Consider the following 26437-nt stretch of genomic DNA (forward strand, 5'->3'; position numbering starts at 1 on the left):
GCTTGTGAGGGAGTCAATTGGATCGTTAGATGATTGAGAGGTTAAAAAGGCCTTTAGGGAAGATAAGGCCATTGTGGAAAGACTGAATGAATTCTTTTCTTCGATGTCTACTGATGAGGATGTTGTAGAGATACCCGTATCAGTCAATGGTGATGATTCAGAAGAATTGAAACAAATCGCACTGAAGCTGGAAGATGTAATAAGGCAGAATGACAAACTAAAGAGTAGTCAATTACTTGGACCAGATGGTATGCACCCCAAAGCTCTGAAAAAACTCAAAAATGAAATTGCAGATCTGTTACTCTTAATTTATAACCTATAGATAGGTTTGTCTGCTGTGCCTGAAGGGTGTCCAATGTAAACCCAATTTTTAAAAAGGGCTCCAGGAATGATCCAGGAAATTCTAGACCAGTGAGTCTGACTTCATTGCTGGAAAAAATCATGGAAACTATTGTAAACAACAAAATTACAGAACATATAGAAAGATATGGTTAAATGGGATAAAGCCAGGTTGGATTTACACAAGGGATATCTTGCCTCACCAATTTGCTACATTTTTTGAAGGGATTAATAAACATGTGAATAATGATGAGCTGATAGATGCAGTGTATTTGGGTTTTCAGAAGGTGTTTGATAAAGTGCCCCATGCGAGACTCCTGAGAAAATTAAAATGTCATGAAATAGGAAGCAATGTCTTATTGTGGATTGCAAACTGTTTAAAAGATAGAAAACAGAGTAGGACTAAATAATCAGTTTTCTCAGTGGAGAAGGGTAAACAGGATCCCAGAGGCTATGTACAGTTCCTCAGGGATATGTACTGGGACTAGTACTTTTTAATATATTTATAAATGATCTGAAAAAAGGGAACAATGAGTAAGTTGATTAAATTTAATGATAAAAGAGATGGAATGGCTCCCCTATGAGAAAATGCTAAAGAGGTTACAGATGTTTTGTTTAGAGAAGAGACTGCTGAGGTGGTATATGATATGAGTCTATAAAATCATGAGTGGAATAGACTGGGTAAATATAAATCAGTTATTTACTCTTTCAAAAAATATAAAGAATAGGGGACACTCCATGAGTTAGTAAATAGAAAATTCAAAACAAATCAGAGAAAATTCTCTCTCACTCAAAGCAAAATTAAGCTCTTAAGCTCTGAAATTCGTTGTCAGAGGATATGATTAAAGCGAGCATAAAAGGAGGAAAATTATTGCAGATGATTCAGATGTAATTACTATAACTTAAGTAAATACTCCTTTCTTGAGAACAAGAAGGGGAAATTATGTTCTGGGGGGGATAAAGAGGAATTCATTAGATTATTTCACAAGGACGCTAATATCTCAGGTCACTTTAGTTCACGTAAGGCTTTCAGAAGGTAAGGTCAAAAAACTTCCAGATTGGGACCCAATTTTAAAGGGTATCCATAAGGTGACCACTACTTTCCCATTACATTCTGAAATAGAGACAATGATTGTCTCAGATTTGGAAACTCCAGAAGCTGTTTATAGGCTCTTAAGAAAATTTAATATATTATGGGGTAGATTTTCAAATGTACGCACAGGCATACTCATGTGCACACTACTTGGCACGCACATATGTACGCCCGATTTTATAGCAGGCACGCGCATGTTATAAAATCAGGGGTCGGCACGTGTAAGATGGTGCACAATTGTACTCCCTGCACGCGCCGACGCCCGCGGACCTCCCTCATTCCCTTCCCCTAAACCTTCCCTCCCTTCCCCTAACCTTTCCCCCATAGCCCTACTCTAACCCCCCCCAAAATTTTTATTATACCTTTTGCGTGCACCAGAAGCCTGCTGGCATGTGATCCTCCGACACAGCGGCAAATGGCCACTGTGCCGAAGGCCTCTGGCCCCGCCCCCACCCTCAGACTGCCCCTTTAGTAAAGCCCCGGGACTTTACGTGCATCACCGGGCCTTTATAAAATACTCCCCCTATGTGCGTACATCCTCTGGATTTACGTGTGTAGGACTTTGAAAATCTGGCCCTATACCCTTTGCCTATGGAGTTGCAGGAGCATTTGTTTCAACAACCAAAGGTGAATGCAATGGTGTTGGCTGTTACAAGAAAGACTATGATCCCTATGGAAGGCAGAATCACCTTAAAAGATCCACGGGATAGAAAGATAGAACTGATTTTAAAACATGTGTTTTCAGCAAACTCGATACGCTACAGGCAGCGATTTGTGCCAGCTATATAGCTAGAGCTCTTTTGCACTGGATTCAGCATCTATCAAAGGAGAAGGATTCAGCAAGATTTGCATCGGCTACAGCATGTTTATCAGTTTATATGACCTCAGAGTATCTGCCAGAACTGTAGCACTGTCTATGGGAGCTAGAAGACGTCTTTGGCTTTGTCACTGGGTGGTGGATACCTGGTCTAAATCTCATCTAGGCAGGTTACCTTAAAGGAGCAAATATCTGTTTGATGATGAACTTGATAGATTAGTCAGGAACCTAGGTGATTCAAAGCCTCAAAGTCTACAAGAAGATACATTTAGATGAAATTATCACTCTTTGCTAGAGTTGAACCAATTCAATGATGTCAGCACAAGCTTTACAAGGAAAGGCGAGATTGCAGTCCTTTCATGGGGTAAGAAGTTCACATCCTGACTCAGCAAGACCTTCAACATCCTCACAGTCTGCACAATGAGGCCCAGGTGATTAACTTTATGATAGTCCCTATAGGGGACGATTACAGGGATTCTTCAAAAGTGGATCCATATTACAGTGGACCATTAGTTCTTGGATATTATTCAGAATGGATATTCCCCAGATTTCAAGTGCCAGGAAAGAGAATGTTTTATGATATCACTTGCGCATTCTCCCGAAAACCTGATGGCAGTTCATTCAACTTTAAACAAATTAGTCTTGTTGCAAGCCATATGCTCAGTACTGGTCAGCGAACAGCGAAAGGGATATTAATTAATGTATTTCATCATCCCCAAAAAGGATGTTACTTTCAGACCAATTTTAGATCTAAAAGGGGTGAACCAAAGTTTACATGCACCTTGTTTTCATATTGAAACTCTGCGATCAGTAATATCCTCAGTAAGGAAGTAAGAATACCTAACTTCTGTGAAAGAAGCATACTTCCATATTCTAATGAGAGAAAGCAGCCAGAGCTATCTTAATTTTTTATACTGGGGGGGGGGGGGGGGCTCTCGAGCAGCAATCAAAATGGCCGCCTAAGCTTGCAGCTCCTCCTGACTCCTCTCCTTTTTCTCGGGTAATTATAGCCACGGGAGCCTAAAACTTTATCTAACGATCATTTTTGCTTGTGGCAGGATTATGACTATCAACAAAACAGGAAAAATTGAAGCGGCCTTTGCGGCAGGCGCCAGCTCAAAAAGGGCCAAACCAGACCCTCCTTTGCCCGACAAGGCCCCACCACCTAAAGTAATGGCGTCGGCTGATTTAGTTCTTACCGAACTCAAACATCTAAAAGATCTTGTCCAGATTAACATCGATAATACCGCCACAATTAGAAATGATTTGCAGACTATGTCAGAGAAGATGGAATATTTTCAAGCTCGTCTAGATGATGTTGAAACACAGGTCTCTTCTTTGCTGGTTACTACGGAGCCGATGTCGCGTATTTCAAAAGAGCTGGATAGTCTGCATCGAGATATTGAAGATCTCTCTAATCATAATCGACGCAACAATATCAGGATATTGGGAGTTCCGGAAGGATCGGAAGGTACGAATATTATCTCTTTCCTACTTAAACTGATCCCTGCGAGTCTACAGATAGACTTTGAGCAACCCTTCGAGCTGGAACGAGCCCACCAGATTCCCTCCCAGCCACTTAGGAATTCTAAGTACCCTTGTCTGATCATTTTAAAAGTACTGCGCTATCCTCAAGCCATAATGATCCTATCGGCCGCCAGGACAAAAGCACCCATACAATTTCAGGGACGCCCACTTTTATTTGTACCTGATCTTGCAAAAGCAATGGCGGATTGGCGCAAAGCATTCCTGGCGCTACGGCCCTGACTGCAAAAAATAGAGGCTAAATATGGCTTACTATATCCCGCACAGATGTGGGTCACTCATCAAAATCAAACCCAAGTTTTTCTGGATCCTAAAGTATTAGAGGTTTATCTACATTCTTGTGAACATGCGCATGTTATGGTGTCCTGAAGTGTCTGTTTTTCATACGGGTTATACTGCTATTACCGTTGCCATTATTTGGCTTTATCGTTACCATTTTTTACTTTTGTTCACTAGTTTTTACTGCTTAAGCCCTACGTGAAACTGTAATGGCTCTCTTCTTCGGAGTTGCGGTACTGCTACTCATTGCAATCTCTTTTACACATCATATTCTCTGGATCTCTCATTGAGGTTCCATAGAACCAATTGGATACCATAGTTCCGCTAGTCAACTTTACCCGTTGGTGCCAATATTGTGGACCCAGCCAAGGAGCGGAGCTGCGATCTTGGAGTTGCCTATGGTACGCCTGGAGGCTCTTTACTAGCGTATTATTTCACAATCTTTGTGATTTGTGCACTTGTTTTTTCTTGTCTGTTCTCTTTCCCTTAGTTTTTCTTCCTCCCTATTCTTTCTTCATTCTTCTCTCTCTTTACTCATCTCTCTGCACTACCTTCTCCTTTTCTTATTTGTTCTTCCATAAGCAGGTACCTTATACTTTCATCGCATTGGTTTGGACATCTCATCTTTAAAACGAACCACGCTTCACTCATAGCAGCTGTTCTCATATGAATGGACCTTTTTTCTCTTTTTTTTGATGGCATCACATAAATCTGCCCTTAACTTTGTCTCACTGAACGTCAATGGCTTTACCCATCAGATTAAAAGGAAAAAAATACTTACTTACCTACAGTCTCTGCAAGCAGATGTTGCTTTACTACAAGAGACACATTTGTCGGCCTCTGAGTCATTAAAACTTAAACAACAATGGGTTGGTCATGTCTTTTTCAGCCCAGCGTTTCATAAAAAAAGGGGGACAGCCATACTTCTGCGTAAAGGTCTGGCGGTTACTATCACTCATCAAATCGCAGACCCAGATGGTCGTTGGAATCTTATTCAGGCGACGATTCACAAGGAATCATTTACCATCCTTAATTTGTATGCTCCGACCACTGATGATCCTTCTTTCTTTCAGGATGTCTTTCAACAGCTACTAACAATAGACTCTTCTCTCACTTTCGTTGGGGGAGATTTCAATCAACCACTTGACCTGTACCTGGACAAGAAATCCACAGTTTGCCCCACCTACTCCAAATCTTGTAAATTGCTTCAACATACTATGAAAAATTTTGGCCTCTCGGATCCTTGGCGGCTACTTCATCCTACGGAAAGGGATTACTTTTTTTTCCTTTCCTCATTCTTCATACTCTCGAATTGACTATTTTTTGATCTCCAAAAAATAGTCCCTAGGATATCCAATGCACGCATTTCTCCTATCTTGGTCTCTGATCATGCTGCAGTCTCCATGACATGTGACTTGCAAGCATCCATTACCATTGATAGACAATGGAGGTTTAACCCTGCTCTTCTGGCTGATCCAGAGTTCATCACCAAGATACAATCCAAAACCTCTGAGTATTTTCATTTCAATAGTACGCCCGATATCTCTAATGCTTCACTCTGGGCAGCCTTTAAAGCAACGATACGTGGTAATATAATCAGCTACACTATCCATCAAAAGAAACTTCAAAAGGCAGCATTAGATGATCTCCCATCAAAAGTTACCACACTGGAACATGCACATATCCGTTCTCCTACATCCTCTATGCTTGTAGCATTAATAAAAGCGAAGCTTCAATATAATTTTTTTAAACTAGAGTGGCACTACAAGTTCAAGGCACTTTCGGGTTAGCAATGGTGGTGGCAGCAGTATTTTTAAGAAGAAAAGGAGTCATGGTCCATCCATATTTGGATTATTGGTTGATCCAGAGCAAAACATATTTGGAAGATGTCACAGCAACTGATGATGTAGTGCCCTTTCTCCAATGGTTAGGATGGATAATCAACTTTGAGAAAAGTAATCTGCAGCCTTCTCAAGTGATAAGGGCATTTGGGAGCCCTATTCATTACCAGTGAAGATTTGGTAATAACTCACAAAAGGATCGTAAACATCAATACTCAGGTGGAGCAATTTCCAAGTAGGCAACTACCATTGACATGGTCATATCTCCAACTTCTAGGCTCCATTGCTTCCACCTTAGATGTGGTCCCATGGGCAAGAACATATATTAGGTCTCTGCAATTAGCCCTGCTAATCCAGTGGAAATCCCAGACACAAGGCCACAAGATTCTTCTTTCTTTGCCAGCAAAGGCAAGGGATAGCTTATGTTGGTCTAACACTGCAAACTTGCAAAGGGGAATACCACTGGCATGCTTGGATTGGATTTTATTAACAGATGCCAGCCTGACAGGTTGTGGGGGCTCATTGCCTAAATCAGTGCTCACAAACAGAATGGTTATAGTTAAAAAATCAGAGTTGAGAGCAATAAGATTGGCATTACTTTAATTTCAGAGTCACATCAAAGCGAAGGCAGTGAGTCTTGAAAGACAATGCAGTTTCTTCCATGGAAGACACCTTGAAACTAATAGAGGTCTATTTTTCTGCAATTGGCCAACTGTTGTCTCATACGAGACTTGTTCTGCATAATAAAAAATCAAGATTATCTTACTTAATAGAAAATCAGCAACAAATGCAGCTATTTTTTAAAAAAAAATCACTTGGCAATTTGAAATAGCAAACCAAGCTCATGATCTTGGTATAATTATAGTGACTTTAATTTGAAGAAAAAAATTATCCACAAAATTAGAGATAAATATAGTAAATTACACATGCTACAATGATTGAAGACCCTCTTATGTCATGATGACTTTCGCATGGTTTTCCAGAAGCTGATTTTTTCGAATCTTGACTATTGTAACGTGCTTTTTCTTGGTCTACCTACTAGCTCCTTACGATTATTACAGTTATTACAGAACGCAACTGCCATAGTTTTAACCGTCGGAAGGAAATTTGATCACATAGGGGCAGATTTTAAAAGCCCTGCTCGCGTAAATCCGCCCGGATTTAGGCGAGCAGGGCCTTGCGCGTCGGCACCTGCCGACGCGCGCAGAGCCCCGGGACTAGCATAAGTCCCGGGGTTTTTTGTCGGGGGCGTGTCGGGGGCGGGGCCGATCGACGCGGCGTTTTGGGGCGGGGCGCGGTGTTTCGGGGGCGGGCCCGGGGGCGTGGCCATGCCCTCCGGAACCGCCCCCGGGTCGCGTCTCGGCGCGCATGGATTTACGTCTCCCTCCGGGAGGCGTAAATCCGTGGACAAAGGTAGGGGGGGTTTAGATAGGGCCGGGGGAGTGGGTTAGGTAGAGGAAGGGAGGGGAAGGTGAGGGGAGGGCGAAAGAGAGTTCCCTCCGAGGCCGCTCTGATTTTGCGCGCGCGCCGGCTGCCCAAAATCGGCAGCCTTGCGCGCGCCGATCCTGGATTTTAGCGGCTACGCGCGTATCTACTAAAATCCAGCGTACTTTTGTTGGCGCACCAGTCGCAAACAAAAGTACGCGAACGCACATTTTTTAAAAATCTACCCCATAATGCCTATTTTGATGCCTTTCATTGGCTCCTGGTTAAATTTAGAATTGACTATAAAATTTTATGTCTTTTACATAAATCAGTTTACATGATAAAATAGAATGGCTAAATGCTTCATTATACTTGCATATCCCACAAAGGAACCTGAGATCGGCGAATAAAGGCCTCTTAACTATTCCCTCTGTTCAATCCATACACTTGACTGAAGTGAGAGAAAGAGCTATCTCGATTGCTGGCCCTAAACTCTGGAATTTGCTTCCCTCCAACTTAAGACTGCAACAAGACTTTCATATTTTTAAAAAGAACTTAAAGACATGTCTATTTGAACATGCTTATGAAAGTTACATAATGAAAACAGACTAAGGCTTACATATTATGGCGATGACAAAAAGAAATATGAGATTGAGGTTCCATAATTGTTTTTATATTTTTTATTTTTTTAGATTTTTTTAAAGTTTTTAATTCTAATTTTTTGTTATATTTATTTATGTTATAATTTTATATGATTATATGACTGTTTTTATGTTGTGAACCATTACGATTGAATACAAATTGACTGTATAGAAATATAATAAATATAAACAAACAAGATGTTACCTCTTGAGTTATTGTTACTTCTCTAGTTCAATTTTCAGGCTCCCCCTAGAGCCTCCTGCCCTTGAGTTTCTACTGTTGTCCCTCTCCCACCCCTGTTCATTGTGTTTTCCACCTACTGTTGAGTTGTAAACCGATATGATGTGCATTCTAATGTCGGTATAAAAAAGCTGTTAAATAAATAAATAAATAAATAAACAAATAAATAAGATGATACCTGAAGTCAAGGAACTTCGGAGGAGACAGATCCTCTATTTGCTTGGGCTAAGCAAAATCTGCTTCAGCTCTCCATGCTACATATTGCAGGACAGAAAATTATAAAAGCGGATTTCTTGGCAGAAACATTATAGACCCAGGAGAGTGGGAGCTATGCCAGAGTGCTTAACAGCAGATAGTACAAAAGTGGGGATATCCTCAGATGGATTTAATGCAAAAGCAAGGAGATTTTTACTGTCAGCAAAGAGAGTTCAGCAGCTAGGCAATAAATGCATTAAAGTAGGAGAGATTTTAATGTACATTTGTTCTCCATGGCCATTGATAGGTCATGCAATAAAGAAAATAGAAAAGGTGAGTGCCTATGTGATTCTACTGGCACCAGATTGGTCTTGAAAGCCTTGGTATGCAGATCTAAGCAGCCTGTTAGAAGACGGCCCATTATCTCTACTAGGAATCAGGGGGATCCTTCCTCAGGGGCCAATTGAAATGGATGACCCTTTTCCATACTCTCTTACTGCATGGCTCTTAAGAGGCCAAAGGGGGTCATTTTCCAAAGGTATCACACGCGAAAAGTCCCATTTCGCGTGTGATACCTAGATCGGGGCGGGTTCTGGGTGGTGCTTGCACCGGAAGGGGAGGAGTCAGGGTGGCACCGGGGCAAACGCCGTGAAGACATCGCTGACGGCAAAAAGGTAAGGAGCCTTATCGCCGTCAGTAACACGGCCAATAGCACCACCTTTCACGGTGGCGCTATTGGTTTGCGAAAGCCGGCAGCGATAGCACCGCGGTTGTGCGATCGCTGCCGGCTTTCGCAGGCCCACCCCCCATTACCGCTGGATTTTCTGCAAACTTAGAAAATCCAGGTCATCTGGATTACTCGCCATCTGTTATCAAAACAGTGTAAAACTCTAAAAAGAATTCTACTTTGCTGGCTTATGTGAGGGTCTGGTGTACTTTTGATTCCTATTGTAGATAGATTGCTTTCATTGGTGTTCGCAAATAAGAGATATTCTATCCTTTTTGCAAAAGGGTCTCGATAAAGGTTTGGTATTGAACTCTTTGAAGGTTCAAGTAGTAGCCATTTCTTTTTTTTAGGGGAAGTGTAAAGGGTTTATCAATAGCCTCCCATAAGTATGTTTCACGGTTTCTCCAGGGGCTTAAACAACTACATCCACCACTGAGGGCTATAGTACAACAATGGAATTTAAATTTAGTTTTATGTACCATAACAAAGGCTTCATTTGAACATTTAGAACAGACAACATTAAAAGATTTGATTTTGAAAACAGTTTTCATAGTATTAATTGTTTCAACAAGAAGCATTTCAGAGATGCAATCTTTGTCATTTTGGGTTCCTTTTCTTTTTTTAGTTGAAATATTTTTATTGAAGAAGTAAAGACAATGCTTTCATACATACATGTACATGTCCTCAGGAAATAATCGAGTACAGCATGTCAAACAGTAAAAGACATATCAGAATGATTATAATGTATATAAACCGCAGAACAATAACCATTGAATTATTAAGGACACCAATACAGGTAATCAACATGGGGAACAGAAAAAGAAATAAGAAAATACAAAGAGGGTAGAAGAAAGAAGAGCAAGAAAAAGAGGAAGTGCATCCATCCTTACATTTCAGCATTGACAGTGTAAGGTCAATAAAAATAGTAAAATCAGGATATGAGAGCATTAGGTGGTGTAATTGTCAAGAGGTTTCCACATTAGGTCCCATTTAGCTAAACGATTATACTTAATGGCCATTGCCCTCTCATATTTGCTGTATAAGCAGACGGTATTCCACCAGAGAGCTTCTGAGAGGAAGTCACTACGTTTCCAATTAGAGGTAATGTTATGCAGTCCTACAAGAAGGAGGAAATCAAGTAGCTTCCTATGCGGGGGTGGGAGGTCAAGTGCGGGGTGGGCTCCTTTTAATATTACTAAATCATATGAGATCGGCCTATAAATAGTAAGTAAGGACGATATTCTAGTCCAAACCTGTACCCAAAAGTCAAAAACTAACGGACAGGTAAAGAGCATGTGTTCCAAAGTAGCCTTCACATTATTGCACGACCAGCATCGGTGGGAAGGGATAAGTGCAGCCCTATGAAGTTTCCAAGGAGTCCAGAGGGCTCTATGCATAATGAAGAAGGATGTTTGAGATAAACTAGTTGATAAGGAGATACGTATGGAAGAGGACCAAACATGGGTCCATACCGCTGCCGAGGGGTGGACATCGAATTCTGCGGACCATGTGTGTTGCAGAGCTAGAGCCGGGTTGGGGAGGGAGAGAGTGCAGAGCAGTTCATAAAGTTTAGAGGCAAGATGCCTATGAGTGCCTATCTCCGCAAAAAAGGAAAGCAAATAAGGTGATTGGTCTAATTTCAAGGTGGAAAGGTTCAATTCCTTGAGGGCTTCCCGAAGTTGTAGCCAAGCATAGAATTGGCTGGAGGGGAGTTGGAACAACGATTGCAAAGAAGAGAAAGGAAGCATGTTGCCCTGGGAAACAATAGAAGAGAGAAACCATATCCCTTTGTCGTGCCATATAGGCCAATTTATGGGGCGACCAGCTATTCGAATTTTGTGTGTATTCCAGATAGGGAGTAAGTTAGAGTTTAACCAGGTAGGTTTTTCTTTAAAACATAATTGGTCGAATTCTTTTAGGGCTTGATATAGAGAGAGCAGAATCCTGTTGTGCGTACGATGTGAGGAAAAGAGCATTCCCGGGAATGCAAGGTTGGGAATTGGATAGATAAGGGAGCGCTCAATATTTAACCAACTGGGTGAGTCTATGTTAGGAGCTCTCATCAATCAATTACCATTGGGTTCCTTTTCTAAGGCTCAATAAGGAGTCTGTATTACTAAGGACAATTCCATCTTTTTTGCTAAATGTGATTTCAGTTTTTCATGTAAATCAAAAGTGTTTTACCAGCATTCAACAAATGTGAGTATAAATGAGTGTCAGAGTTTCTACAGTTCCTAGATATAAGCAGATGCCTTTTAATTTATCTAAAGTTTACTAAGAATTTTCATAATACAGATAGATCATCTGTATTATTTTGTGCCCAGGTAAGGGTGAGGCCACCTCTAAAGAAACAATTGCAAGGTGGATTAAGAAGCAATTTAATTAATATATTTACTGCAAGGCAGACAGGCACCAAGATTGATTAAAGCACATTCAACAAGGGTGCAGTATTCTTCATGGGCTGAAATTGGGACAGTTAGTCCAACTGACATTTGCAAGGCAGTCACTTGGACAACATTAAGACCATTTTCAAAATGTTATGTTATATTTACTCATCAAACATGGTACTTAATTTGGCGCAACTGTTTTGAAGATGAGTTTACAATCTATCTACCTATTATAAATTAACTTTTGCTCATCCCATATGTTTTTGACTTGTGGAGCAGAAGGATAAGGAAGGTGAAATTAGGACTTACTTGAAAATTTCCTTTCCTTCTGCTACACCAGTCAAGAAGTCCATACTGGAAGAGTAATCTGTTCTTTAGGGATTTTCTTTCATTAAATAAATAAGAATGAGGTGTCCAGAATGCAAATAAGTTGTTTAAGATGTTTTTTCATGGTAGGAGTGTTTCTCACTTTAATCATTAAATTAGGAAAGCTAAATTTAACTACATTTCTATTCACAGTCTTTAATTTTATATATTTATTAGAATTTAAGATGTTGATGGCTATAATTTGATTAGCTATGACAGATGTCTACTGGCTATACTGGATTCCGTGTATGACATATATACAAGTGATGTCATAAAAAAAAGAATAACAACTCTGCCTTCAGCTGCTGGATAAGGAATAGAACCCATAGGGGTAGATTTTATAAAGGGCAAGCACACGTCCATGTATGCGCGCTTCTCTGCGAACGCACATGAACATGTCGATTTTATAACATGCATGTGCTGGCGTATGTGCGGACAGCGGCATGCAAGGGGGTGGGACTTCTGCAATTTCCACGCGGTGATGCATTCTGGCCTTCCCCAGTTAAGGAGCGGACTGGGAGGGAACTTCCCTACCCCCCCTACCTAACCTCCCTTCCCCTTCCCCTCTCCTCTCCTCCCCACCCCTTAAACCCTACAATTTTCTTTTTTTTTCTTTGTTGCACAGTAAGTTGTGCGCACCGGCAGCCGGGTCTTCGGGACAGTGAACAATGGCGATGACCCAGTCGTCCCTTGCCTCACCCCTCCCCGCAGCCCACCCCTTCAAAGAAGCCCGGCACTTGTGTGCGTACCGGTCTTTATGTGCGTGGCTGGGCCCCTTCGAAAATTGGCTCAGCGTGCGCAAGGCCCGGCCACGTGCGTAAAGCCAGGATTTTACGCACGCAGGGCATTTAAATTTCAGGCTATATTTTCTTGACTGGTTTTGCAGAAGTGAAGGAAAGGAAATGATCAGCTAAGTCCTAATTTCACCATGTTGATACTTAGCCAGATAAAACAGAACTGTCTGTATAAATGCCACTACTTAATCAGATAACCTGGAAATTATCTGGCTAAGTTCAGCAAAGTTATTACTTAGATGAATAAATCAGAATTTAACCAAATAAGTGTGTGCAACTGGTATAACCATGTACTTTTACATCTAATTTTAAAAATCTTGAAGTGACTAGATTTAAATTTCAGATGCATTTACCCACTGTAAGTCAGCTTTTACATGCATAAATTGGAAGATTTTCTAACATGCACACAACAATAAAATTACCATTTTTACCAATTAGTCTACCAGTTTGTCCAGTCCAACTGCAGGTCATTGAGATCCTCCTGACTCTTCAGCCTGAAGTTCCCCTATTTCAAAAATGTTTCTATACCGCTTTTACAAACGAGGTTTAGTCAAAACGGTGTACAAAAGATACAAATCATAAAAATAAAATAACATAATTAATTAAATTAAAAATTACAAAAATCTTGTAATAAAATAAAAGCAAATTCATAAGTTATTAAATATCATTCAAATTAAACATAAATACAAAATAAGTGCCATATTATATATTAATACGGTATATGAAAAGAGAACTGAAAGAAATGGATGGTTATGTAGTGTGTAAAGTGGTTAATGTTTATTTGAAGTAATTTTGAAAGCAATCTGTACAAGTGATGTCATAAAAAAAGAATAACAACTCTGCCTTCAGCTGCTGTTAATGTTATTATTGTAAAGCTGTTAATGTTATTATTGTAAAGCCTTCAGCTGCTGTTAATGTTATTATTGTAAAGCTTGTTGCTAAGTTATGTTACATTGTGAACCGAGGTGATGTTTTGCAAACGTGCCTTGGTATATAAAAAACCCTTAAATAAACAAACAAATAAATAAATAAATAAATACATCTGAAACAGATGAGTTTTTAAGGATTTCTTGAAGTGAATTGGATTGTGGGTCCCCACTGGAATTCAAACTACATGATGCTGCAGAGGCTAGTGGATCAGCAAATACTCCTACTTCTCTTTCAGGTGAAAAGGAGATAGGTGTGCAGGCTCCCCTAGGGCATCATGACTGGTCAGTCATGAGACAGCTTGTGAAAATCCTGAACCCCTTTAAGGATGCCACAGAGAAGCTGAATGCTACAAGCACCATATTGGGTGATTTCATCCCAATAGTAAACATCCTGTTAGAAAAGTCGGAGGGCTTTCAACAGGAAGAGGTGAGGTGCTGTGCTGTTTAGTGACCTTGGAAAAGCAGAGAGACTAGGACGTCTGAACAGAAACCCCATATATATACTCACTACATTTTATGATCCACATATGAAAGGAAGACATGAACAGGAGGCAAACAATCTGACATATATGAAGAGCATGCAGATAGAGGAGGTCTGTCAGCCAGAGTGTCAACATTTGAAGCAGAGGAAGGATGTAGCACAGGAGGAAACATCATCATTGCCAGGTCAGACAGTAGTGCGAAGTCAGAGCAGCACCCTGTCATCACCACCTAGCACATCCTCCACAGGAAACGGAAATAATCCTCACTTCTGTCCCAGGCGATCGCTAAAGCAGCTGGGAAGAAAGATTCACGTCCAATTCCACTAAAGGAGATGGCAGCTCAAATCTCAGTGACACACTGCCTCACTAAGATCATCGAGGACATGGAGATAGATGTGCTGGCATAAGAGCCTCACAAGTCAAGCATCTGGCCAGACCCTGCGAGAGTGGTTCAACACTATCTCTCTTATCCACCAACAAGTGTCCTCGGTGAAAGAGTGTTTTCCATTACATGAAACATCATAAGCCCTCATCATTCCAGGCTGTCACCACACTTGATGGAGAAGCAATGGTAGTGTTCCTTAAGATTAATCTGTCTTTGCTTGGCTATCCAGATTTGCTATGTGAGTGGCAAGATGAGTGAAAGGAATGTAAATGGCCTGTAGCTGCTGGATGCTCTGCTTTTCTGCATGCCATGCTCAATAACAGCAATGGGGCCTACATCCAGCATTATCCAGTGACTGTGATTGACTGAGTGCATCTGCCAGCTCTGTCTGCAGCACCATCAATTGGACTGCATTTCACCAACCACATTGATGCTGTTTCCAGTCCCAAGTTGCCAGATCGAGGTCAGGAAAGGTTTGCAATGCTGAGTCTGGCTGTGTCCCCTACACTGCCAGCTGGGCCACACAATAATAACCACACTGCTGCTGCCTACCACAGTCCGAAAAGCCTATCAAAGGGACAGAAAACATCAATGCTGAATCCTACTGAATGCTCTGTCCCCAACACCACCAGTTAGGCCAACCCTCACACTAGTGCTCCTGTCCAGGTCTGAGATGCAAGATCAAGAGCTAGAAGAGATGCAGTGCTGAAGCCTGCTGTTACCCCCAACACCGCCAGTTGGGCCACACTACAATAACTACACTATTGCTCCTTTCCAAGCCTGAGATGCAAGATCTAGGGCTGGAAGAGTTGCAATGCTTAGCCTTGCTATGTTGCCAACACCACCACTTGGGCCACACTACACCTACCGCATTGCTACTCCTGACAAGGCTAGAAGAGATGCAATGCTGTGTCCCTAACAACGTTATTGGGGCCACACTTCAATAACTACACTGATGCTGCTTCCAAAAGCCAATCCAGGAGCGACACAACACAATGCTGAGTTCTGATGTATCTACAAAATCATCACAGGTGCCAACATACACTGACAAAATCTGTCTTGCCCTTACCAATATCACAGGGCCAACAGGCACTTCTCTCTGTATCTGCCTGAAAACATGTCCAAACTGGGGCCTGTCATTCCCTGCTGCCTCCTCACATGTCCCATCTACAAACTGGGGTCTAACTGAGCTTACTTTCTCCTGACATGTTCCCAAGAAAAACACTGGGATCTGACATTATAGGGGTCTGACAGGACATCCAGTAGCAGCCTTTCACTTCCATATCCCAACATGAACAACACAGGGGTCTAGCAACAGATCCTGCAGCAGAAATACACATAAAGTACCCCTACACTAACAGCACAGGGCTCACATCCAGCAGCAGCCTTACATAGCCATACATCTCACACCATGCTTGGAATGCCTGCCTTCTTCCAACTACTGCAGGGTCATGACTCCAATGAGTTCCTCTGCATGCTCAAGTCACCTCTAAGGCATGACTCCATTGGGATACTTTGCCTCATTTTCCCCAAATCTACCTCCAAGGCATGACTCCGCTGGATTCCTCTGTCTCCTTTTCTCCAACATCCACCTCCGAAGCATGACTCAGCTGAGTTCCTCTGCCTCATTTTTCCCAAAATCCCCTCCTGATGCATGACTCCACTGACTCCACAAGCAGATTGTGATAAATTGCAGGAAGACCTTGTGAGACTGGAAAATTGGGCATCCAAATGGCAGATGAAATTTAATGTGGATAAGTGCAAGGTGATGCATATAGGGAAAAATAACCCATGCTATAATTACACGATGTTGGGTTCCATATTAGGTGCTACAACCCAAGAAAGAGATCTAGGTGTCATAGTGGATAACACATTGAAATCGTCGGTTCAGTGTGCTGCGGCAGTCAAAAAAGCAAACAGAATGTTGGGAATTATTAGAAAAGGAATGATGAATAAAACGGAAAATGTCATAATGCCTCTGTATCGCTCCATGGTGAGACCGCACCTTGAATACTGTGTACAATTCTGGTCGCCGCATCTCAAAAAAGATATAATTGCGATGGAGAAGGTACAGAGAAGGGCTACCAAAATGATAAGGGGAATGGAACAACTCCCCTATGAGGAAAGACTAAAGAGGTTAGGACTTTTCAGCTTGGAGAAGAGACGACTGAGGGGGGATATGATAGAGGTGTTTAAAATCATGAGAGGTCTAGAACGGGTAGATGTGAATCGGTTATTTACTCTTTCGGATAGTAGAAGGACTAGGGGACACTCCATGAAGTTAGCATGGGGCACATTTAAAACTAATCGGAGAAAGTTCTTTTTTACTCAACGCACAATTAAACTCTGGAATTTGTTGCCAGAGAATGTGGTTCGTGCAGTTAGTATAGCTGTGTTTAAAAAAGGATTGGATAAGTTCTTGGAGGAGAAGTCCATTACCTGCTATTAAGTTCACTTAGAGAATAGCCACTGCCATTAGCAATGGTTACATGGAATAGACTTAGTTTTTGGGTACTTGCCAGGTTCTTATGGCCTGGATTGGCCACTGTTGGAAACAGGATGCTGGGCTTGATGGACCCTTGGTCTGACCCAGTATGGCATTTTCTTATGTTCCCCTTCCTGCTTAACCACAAACAGTTCTTGAGGAGAAGCAGGCAAGGGAAGATAGTCTAGTTATGACTGAGTGTTGGTGTTTACAAAACGCCACCACTGAAGTATGATCTCACTGACCTCCCCTGTCTGCTTAGCATCAAAGAGTTGTTGAGGTGAAGCAGGCAAGGGAGGTCAGAAGAATCAGGCCTCAGTGTAGTGTTTGACAAATGCCACAGGGGCATGACCCCACAGAGATTCTCTGACTCTTCTACTTAAAACCATCCTGGCTTCCTCGAACCCTAACCTCTGAGGCCTGTTACTTACAGCTACAGCTTGCCATATTCCAGCCATTAACTCTGAGGCCTGTCATTAACAATTACTGCATGCCATGTTCCAACCCTTGCCAATGAGGCCTGTCACTTACAACTAAGGCATGTGATCTTCCAACCATTAACACTGAGGCCTATCACTTATAGATACAGCATGCAATGTTCCATCCATTATCAATGAGACCTCTCACAGCTACAGCATGCTGTGTTCTAACCATTACCAATTAGGCCTGTCACTTAGAGAAGCTATGGCATGCCATTGTCCAATGATAACCAATGAGGCCTATCATTTTCAGCTACGGCATGCCATCTCCAAACATTAACGCTGAAGCCTGTCACTTACAGCTATGGCATGCCATGTTCCAAACATTATCACTGAGGCCCTAGACAGATTGCATTATAAACTTTCTGAAATACTCCTCCGGATTTTAAGACAATTCTTCAACTATGGTATTCACCTTTTTGCTATGGCTATCCATTCTTTTGCACACTTGTGGCATCGTTTCATGAAACATAACTGATTTCATTGCACTAGCTGTTTCTCTGTACTGTGCATATGGGTACCTACCTACCACTTTGTTATGATGTATGTGGCTTACTCAAACTTAACCTACTGGACTGATGGATCAGCCAGGTACAGCCATACTTTGACAGGAAGAGTCAACCGCCCTCTCTATAGTTGTCTGCGTGCTCCAATGGAATGAATGGTATCTCCCATTCCACTCTGCCTTAATGCTAATCCCCTCATGCTACACCTTCAGATCCTTATGCTCCTCAGCATTGCTGCCATGTGCAGATTTTAAACCTTGATATTCTTAACTTCTTTCTGCCTGATATCTTCCTGGAATACTCCATCTCTTACACTTTGAGGACTTCTTGCCAATCTGGGGTGCTGCTGTTCACCTTTCCCATGCTTTTATTCTTTATTTTGATACCACTCTTTCTGATTCTTGGTCCCTTTATCTGTACTTTGAGATTTTTTCTGCCAAATTTTCTGCTTCATTTCCCCCTTCTTTTTGCCTTGGAGTCCTGAAGATACTTTGCCTCTCATGATGCTAATAAACTGTTTGTGACACTATTGATGGGCAGCCATCCTCTTTCTAAATCTCCTCTTACTGCTTTTTTGCTTCACTTCTATTGCATTAGATAACTCCTATGAATCCTGTAAGCCTCATACCCCTTTGAAGAGCCTTAGGCTATTTTATGCCTCTTATTTGATGCCATTTTGCCATTTTCTAAAGTACCATGCTGCTCTTTCCACCTTTTGATGATTTCTTCTCCAAGTTTCATTACAATTGATATTAGAGCCTATTGTAGACAGTAATAATTCTCCCATATGTTTTAATGGAAAATGAATTAAACTAATGAAACGAATAAACAAATATTTTTTTTTCATATTGAAACTAATAAAATGAATATGGTCTCAATGAAACGAATGAAAAAACAAAACAAATTTTTGGGGGTTTGCACATCCCTAAAGCAATATTTTACCCACAGAAACAGGCTTTTAGAAAATTGTGCACCCTATATATATGTAAAAGTACTCATGTAGGACCTTTAGGCATACATTTTTACCCATGGTGAGAAGAGTCATTCCTAGGGTAGAGTATTTTTGGGATAATTTTCACAGGGAAACTATATGCATTCTTTCTCTTTGAAAACTAGTATTAAGTGCTCATGTAATTGACATTACATCAACATGGGCAGTTATAAAATTATCTCTATATTGGATATATGGTAAAACACACAAAATGTGTTTGAATTTGCATAAGTTTCAAACTTTTGAGCACTGACACTAATCATCAAGACTTCAACTCTGCCTCAGATATTATTGGTTTGCTTTTAAAAATTGTATTAAAAAATAGTAATTCTTGTTTTCAAAAATTTGCCTTTTATCATGCTAACCCTGATATGAGTGCTCTCATAAGATACCACTTCCTAAATTAGTTTAAAAAATCTTGAATATGAAATAAAGCAAACAGAAATTTTAAGACTGCATTCTTTTTGTTTCAGGTATGCTGGAATTTAGCCTTTTTGGAATATCTTATGTAAGTTTTCATGTTTAATTTCATATTGAAATTGTTTTGTTTTGTTTTTTTAATAGTTCTTGGAACTCATGGAATTTTTATCTATTTACATTTTATGCTTTAGACTGGAGCAGATATCTGTGGGTTTTTCAAGGACACTACTTATGAACTGTGTGCCCGCTGGATGCAGTTAGGAGCTTTTTACCCATTTTCCAGAAATCATAATGGCAAAGGAAGCATGGTATGTTTGAAAGGGATATTCTGCAGGATTAATGTCAATAAAGACCTTAGTTATTAAGGCTCTTCTCCCATTCTAAAAGGCAAAAAAGAAAGTCTTTTCACAATTCGGTGCCTTAAACTTAATCATTTGAAAGGAAGTAGTGAGCATTTTTTTATTCAGAAAAATTGACCCCTTAGTAAATCAGGTCCTGCGTTTACTAGAATGAAGGAGTCAGCTTGTTATACCTACAAAGACTTCCATTTTCTCTAGGACCAATACAGTTAGTAGAACTCTGTGTTACAGGAGAAAGATTATGGAGGTCAGGAGTCCCCCCCCCCCCCAAGACTTGCCAAAAGTCCCTGGTGGTCCAGTGGGGGTCCTGGAGTGATCTCCTTCACTCGGGCCGTCAGCTGCCAGTATTCAAAATGGTGCTGATAGCCTTTGCCCTTACTATGTCACAGGGGCCAACCAATGGCACCGGTAGCCCCTGTGACATAGTAAGGGCAAAGGCTGTCGGCGCCATTTTGAATACCAGCAGCCAACAGCCCAAATGCAGGGGGGTCCAGCAGGGGTCCGGGAGCGATCTCCTGCACTCAGGCCGTATTGCCAATATTCAAAATGGCGCCGGCGCTACCTTTGACTTGTCACATGGTAAGGGCAAAGGGCCATCGGCGCCATTTTTTTTAGCGCAGCCGATGGCCTGGGAACGGGAGATCGCTCCCCGCGGCCCCCCTGGACTACCAGGTATGTGTAAAAAGTTTTTTGGGGGGTGTCGGGAGAGTGGGGGAGGCTAAGGGGGTAATTTTAAAGGGTCGGAGTGGGTTTTTTTTTTTTTTTTATCGGCGCAGGCCTCACTAAAAAAAATTAGTGATGTGAATTGGAATCGGAACCGATCCCAATTCACATCTCTAACGATCAGATTCCCCCCCCCCCCCCAGCCGAACCTGATCGTTAAAACGATCGGGCACAGGATTCACATCCCTAGTGACAACAATGATCAAGAAATGACAGTACAAAATGTTTCTCCAGCGTTGATGAAGTTACATTGGTTTCCAGTCCAGTCCCGCATTCATTATAAATGTCTTACTTTAATTCACAAAACCATATATGGTAGTAAGACGGAATGGCTTAACGCCTCATTACGTATTCACGTCCCAGCTCGCAATTTAAGGTCACTTGGGCAAGCTTTACTACCAATTCCTTCACCCAAATTGGCCCATTTGGGTTCTGTGAGAGAAAGGGCATTATCCTTGGCTGGACCTGGGATGTGGAACTCCCTTCCGGTTGAAATTCATCTTGAAGAGAATATTACTAGTTTTAAAAAACAGATAAAGACCTGGCTTTTTCAACAGGCTTTTAATTAGGCCAATTGATTCTTCTCTTTCTCTTCATTTTACTTAAAGGGTAATTAGAAGGAGACATAAAAAATCCTAAGGGTTTAGAGGAGTTGAAAAGTGTAAAAAATGATAGAATAAGGGAGGTTATAGGCCAGGCTAAAGAAGGGTGATAAAGTTTGAAGGGTTTTAATTTTGTAAAAATTTTAGCTATTAAGACTTTTATTTTTGTTTTTTATGTTTTTTTAAATTTAATGAGATATTATTTTGTAATTGATTTAACTATGTAAATCATTAGTGAGATATGTGTGTTATGGGCTATGGATTTTTGTGAATTTTGCTACTGCGAATTCTAATATTGTTAACCTCCTTGATATTAATTTGAAAGTCGGTATACAAAGTTAAATAAATAAATAAATAAATAAATACAAACAAGTGTCTCTTTTTTTTTTTTTCAATTGAAGTTGTGTATTTGAAAAACATTGTCAGTTAAGTGTCACTGAATATACTGACTAAAGGCATTTTTTAAAGTGGTAACAAATCAAGAAACTAATCTTTATTTTAATTATGTGCTTTTTTTTTTTATTTCAGAGACAAGATCCTGTTGCATTTGATGAAGAATTCAAAAATATTTCTAGGAGTGTTCTGAATACAAGATACACACTGATCCCCTACTTGTACACATTAATGTTTGAAGCTCATGCTCACGGATCAACTGTTGTACGCCCATTGCTACATGAGTGAGTATGGAGAATATAGTTTTATTTTACAACAAAAGCATCATTTTCACTGGGATTTTAATGCTGCTTCTATACTTTTTTATGTCATGTTATTCAGTATTTCAAATGGATTATATCAATATTATAGAAATCACATATAAGATGCTTTGGATAAAAGGTATACAGACAGTGTTAAACGGTAATAGAGAGCAAATGCACTCATAATAGAGACTGTGATCAAAGAACATAGAAACAGAGAATATAACAGCCCATTAAAAAACATAAGGCCAATCTGGACTGCCCAGTTTCAATCCTGGTACAGGGCCATAAATCAGGGAGTCCTGCCTGCAGTTCAGAAGCTTCCCTTGGGCTGAACTTCATCCAGCCCTCAGCAGCGAGGGCAGAAGGAGCTTGATCTGGCCTGCAGTGGCGGTGAAGGAAGCCCATTCTGCTGCTGCCACCAGCTCAGCTACATACATATTTCACACATGGCTTGGCTGAGGTCTGAACAGCTTTCCTGACTGCTTCCTGGATAAGTCTGAAAAGTTTAATTTAATTTTACTTTGCTTTTAATTTAGCCAATATATATATATTGCTTTTATTTCTATTGTTTTGATTCTGCCTCTGTGTGCTGCTGGACTACTGAAAATCTTTCTTTTTCTAGGTACTAGTAGCTTAATTTTTTTTTGCTAGTCTTTTATCTTTAATTTTGGTAAGATATATATTAGGGATGCACGTTCATTTAAAATAAAATAGATAATGTCAGCAACATTGTCTTTTATGTTTCACTTTATTGGATCCATGAAATGAAAGAAAAAAAAAAAAGCAGAAATTGTTATTTTAATTTTTAAGTTTCATATTAGTGCACACTAACTTGACTTAGTTCACACTAACTTGAATCTAGTGTGCAATAACCATGAAATTAGGGAAAGACACAAAAAAAAACCCTGAACTGTTTTAAAAATGAAATCAAGAAAAAATTACATGAAATTAAAACGACACATACAAAAAAAAAAAAAAAAAAACCCCACACACTGCACACCCCTATATATTTCTTTTACTTCTGTTTGCTTCTGGCTTTGTGTTGCTGAACTATAGAATTTCTTCATTTTTTTCTAGGTGCTAGTAGCTTTGCTATTCTCTATTTTAAATTCCATGGTTTTTTTTAAGAGAGAAATATAGGGAATTTTACCTACAAGAGTTATTTCTTCCTTTTATCTCCACTCCTCCCCTTCCAAGGTTTTTTCTTCTTCCAAGAACTTAGGTTATCAGTCCAACAATTTGTCCATTAGTCAAGATAAAACTATACAAGTCACCACACTGACACTTAGTATCAGAATATATTTTATTCAGCATAACAATTGTGGTGCTTATGTCCCAAGGCATACCATTTGGAGACCTAAGTATTGTCTAATTTGGCTCCAGCTGACTGCAATAAATAAGAATTACAGTGGACTCTGGTAGAATAAAACCCAATGAGATACCCAGTCTCTTTAACTAAGCAACATCCAGGATATCCACACCTACTCCTACAGAAGAGTAATAAATCCAGGAATACATGGATTAGGGTGGGTCAGGTAGAATAAAGTCTATGACAAAGAGGCATCGACTCCACCCAATGATAGTCTTATATAAGGCCTTCTCTACATTGGAAAATGAAACTGCTCCTGCAACAGAAAATGAAGTGATGTCTTCAAAGGAAGAAGATTCCGTAAGCATCAGAAAACCCTTTAACATTATCAAATCTCACTAAAGAAACAGTCAAAGGAACTAATCTGTGGGCCTTAATAGTTAAATGCCTTCCTGGATCCTCAGCTGGTAGAAACGAAAACAAGTTAGTCAATACAATCATAGAAGAAAGTAAGGGTTCTAATGTCAATGCTCTCATCCATCTGGGGACCAATGACCATGCTAAAAAGAGTATCCAAGCAGTACAGAATGATTTCCAAAATCTGGGGAAGGATATTAGGCAAATGGCAAAGAATATTGCCTTTTCTGAAATATTACCTGTTCATTGAAAGGGAAAGGAAAAAAATAAGCCAGTTAGAAAATTTCAATACGTGGCTCAAAACATGGTGTAAATAAAGTCGATTTGGACATATTGGAGCCTGGAATCAAGTATGGAGCAGTAAAAGACTATACTGTAAGGATGGCTTACATTTGTCTGTGGTAGGAAGGAAGATCCTAAGCAAGAAATTAAGGTCATATAGTATCAGACATTTCAACTAGAGGATATGTGTGGCAGAAGATGGCGAATGAAATTGATATGTCTCCCCCAAACAATACAGGAATTGAGAGGAGAAAACAAAGAAAATCAATCAAATCAATATTCAATATTCAAAGCCTTTGCCCTTACTATGTCACAGGGCCTACCGGTGCCATTGGTCAGCCCCTGTCACATGGTAGGAGCACAAGATGGCGCCGATAGCCATGTGACAGGGGCTGACCAATGGCACCGGTAGCCCCTGTGACATAGTAGGTCAAAGGCTATCGGCACCATTTTGAAACCAGCAGCCGAGGGTGTGAGTGCAGGGGATGGTTCCTGGACTCCCCGCTGGACCACCATGGAGTTTTGGTAAGTCATGGGGGGGTCAGGAGGGTGGGGGTGTAGTTAATTTAATTTTAACGGGGAAATGAATAGAAATTAACGTATAAATGGATCGGGGGGCCCCCTTGCCGAATGCAACATATCTACCCCCCCGACGAATATGAATCCAGAATGCAACGTATGGCGTCCCTCTGCACATCCCTAGTGTTAATATTCTTGTACAGGTTCTTGGTTGAGGCTTCACCTAAAGTTTCTGTTCAATTATGAAGACCGTATCTCAAAAAGGATAGAGACAGGATGAAAGCGGTTCAGAGAAAAGTGACCAAAATTGTATGGAATTTGTGTGTGAATTTCAAGTCCACCCTCAAACCCTTCTCTGAAAACAACTCAGAGGGTTTTCCCCCACCCCCTGCTCAGCAGACTCTGAAAGGAACCCCCATCAGTGATTGCAAATGTCCTATATAGCCTTTCTCTTGAAAAGATTGAAGTCATAGACCCCAGTCAATCTCCAGCTTTCCCCTCACTTCTTTTCAACTAGAGAGTCTCTGTGCTTATCCCAGTTTCCACCAACTCCACTGGGTGGCCCTTCTATGTTTTCACCACCTTTTCCATAAAGAAATATTTTCTGATACTCCTGAGTCTACACTCTTGGAGGCTTATACTGTGGCAAAGTTTGTTTCTTGTGTATTATTTATGTCTTTATGGTATTTAAATGTCTATCATTATCCCTCATCTTTCCTCTATGGTATTCATATTTAGGTCTTGGGCTTTAGGTGTAGATCTTGCACCAGTTTTGTAGCCTCTTTCTGCATGCTTTCTTAGTATATATATCTTCTTGGAAGCATGGACTTTAGAACTGGACACAATATTTGGAAAGTCACTTAAGACACCAATAAGGACAATACTGAAAGGAAGCAAAAGAGAGTGTTCTTCATTAATGACTACTTTTGGTCCTGCATTATAACATAAGTTTTTAATTATGTAAATGTCATTTTTTGGCATGAGTTTGTAAGAAGTTTCGAAAGTAATAGGCATTGATTTAATTAACTTGGCAAAGACGGAGGCTTTTGATTAAGCACCGAAGGAATTAAACATCATTACTTGAAGAAGAACAACAAGGAAATGAAAGTACCCTGAGGAAGACAGATTGTCGAAACTTGCGCAAGTCGGGGAGCTAAAGACATTTAAAAGAGCTAAGTAATTGTGATTCTTCCGACGACGGTATGAGATAAAAATAAGTGAAAAAGTGTTATTCACGGAGAAAACATTTGAAAATATAAAAAAGAAAAATAATTAAACAGACATATATAAAAAATTGATTTTCTATGATCCAGTTCAATGAATTTTAAAGTTATGATTTACAAATAAAAATTGGAGGCGGGAGGTTATTTATGATTATAAGAAAAAACGTCGACACCCGGATGGTGTTGTATAATATATGAAATTTCCACCCGTTTTCCTATATATTATTATCATTAATATATAGAGACATTATGATAGGAAATAATTTGAACAGCTTCATGGAAAATCATTAATAAAAATAAACACTGGGTGAAAATGTATGTGTGATTGATTTAATTAAAGCAAGAACACAGAATAGAAAGGGAGACATAATTCATGTATACAAGAAAATTATTGCACACATTACAGGTGGGCAGGATTGTCACCAGGCTACCTGGCACACAGGGTGGTCAGTGGGAAGGGGTATTCCCTCTGATGTTGCTGCTAGCTGAGGGGGGGGGGGGGGAGAAAACCTTCATCCACAAGGTCATCCTCTCAGTATTATACATCAGTTTTTGTACCAGGGTATTCTGGTTTTTGAAAAAGAAACATGTTTGGAGAGCCTGCAACAGTAGAAGACAAAGTTGGAGAGAAATGTTCAGGGATAAATATAAAAGCTTTTGATGACACTTGAAGATGACCACATGAATCAAGACATCAGCTTTTGTGGAAGAAGAAGAATTTTGACTATAATTGACTGAGATTCCAAATGAAGCTTTGAGGTGCAAAATAAAAGTCACATTTTGACTGAGTCAGAATGCAGCCCTCAACTCTAATCTGGGCAGTAGATATTAGAAAAGCACATCTTACAGCTTGGTTGCTCTTGCTCTGGATTTTACAGAAGAATCCATAAGGCTTATCTGTGTTTAATGGGAAAGAAAGTTCAGAAAACTAATATATT

The 26437-nt window shown here is 40.3% G+C and overlaps 1 protein-coding gene across 1 annotated transcript in view; it reads left to right on the top strand.

Annotated features, from left to right (window-relative positions):
- Positions 1–26437, top strand: part of SI (sucrase-isomaltase) — a 350476-nt gene that overhangs the window by 292083 nt on the left and 31956 nt on the right. The window contains 3 exon segments of the mRNA XM_029616444.1: positions 19421–19455; positions 19559–19675; positions 21580–21728. Coding sequence (XP_029472304.1) covers positions 19421–19455; positions 19559–19675; positions 21580–21728 — 301 coding nt within the window.

This window comes from Rhinatrema bivittatum, chromosome 9 (genome assembly GCF_901001135.1).
Source record: "Rhinatrema bivittatum chromosome 9, aRhiBiv1.1, whole genome shotgun sequence".
NCBI lineage: Eukaryota > Metazoa > Chordata > Amphibia > Gymnophiona > Rhinatrematidae > Rhinatrema > Rhinatrema bivittatum.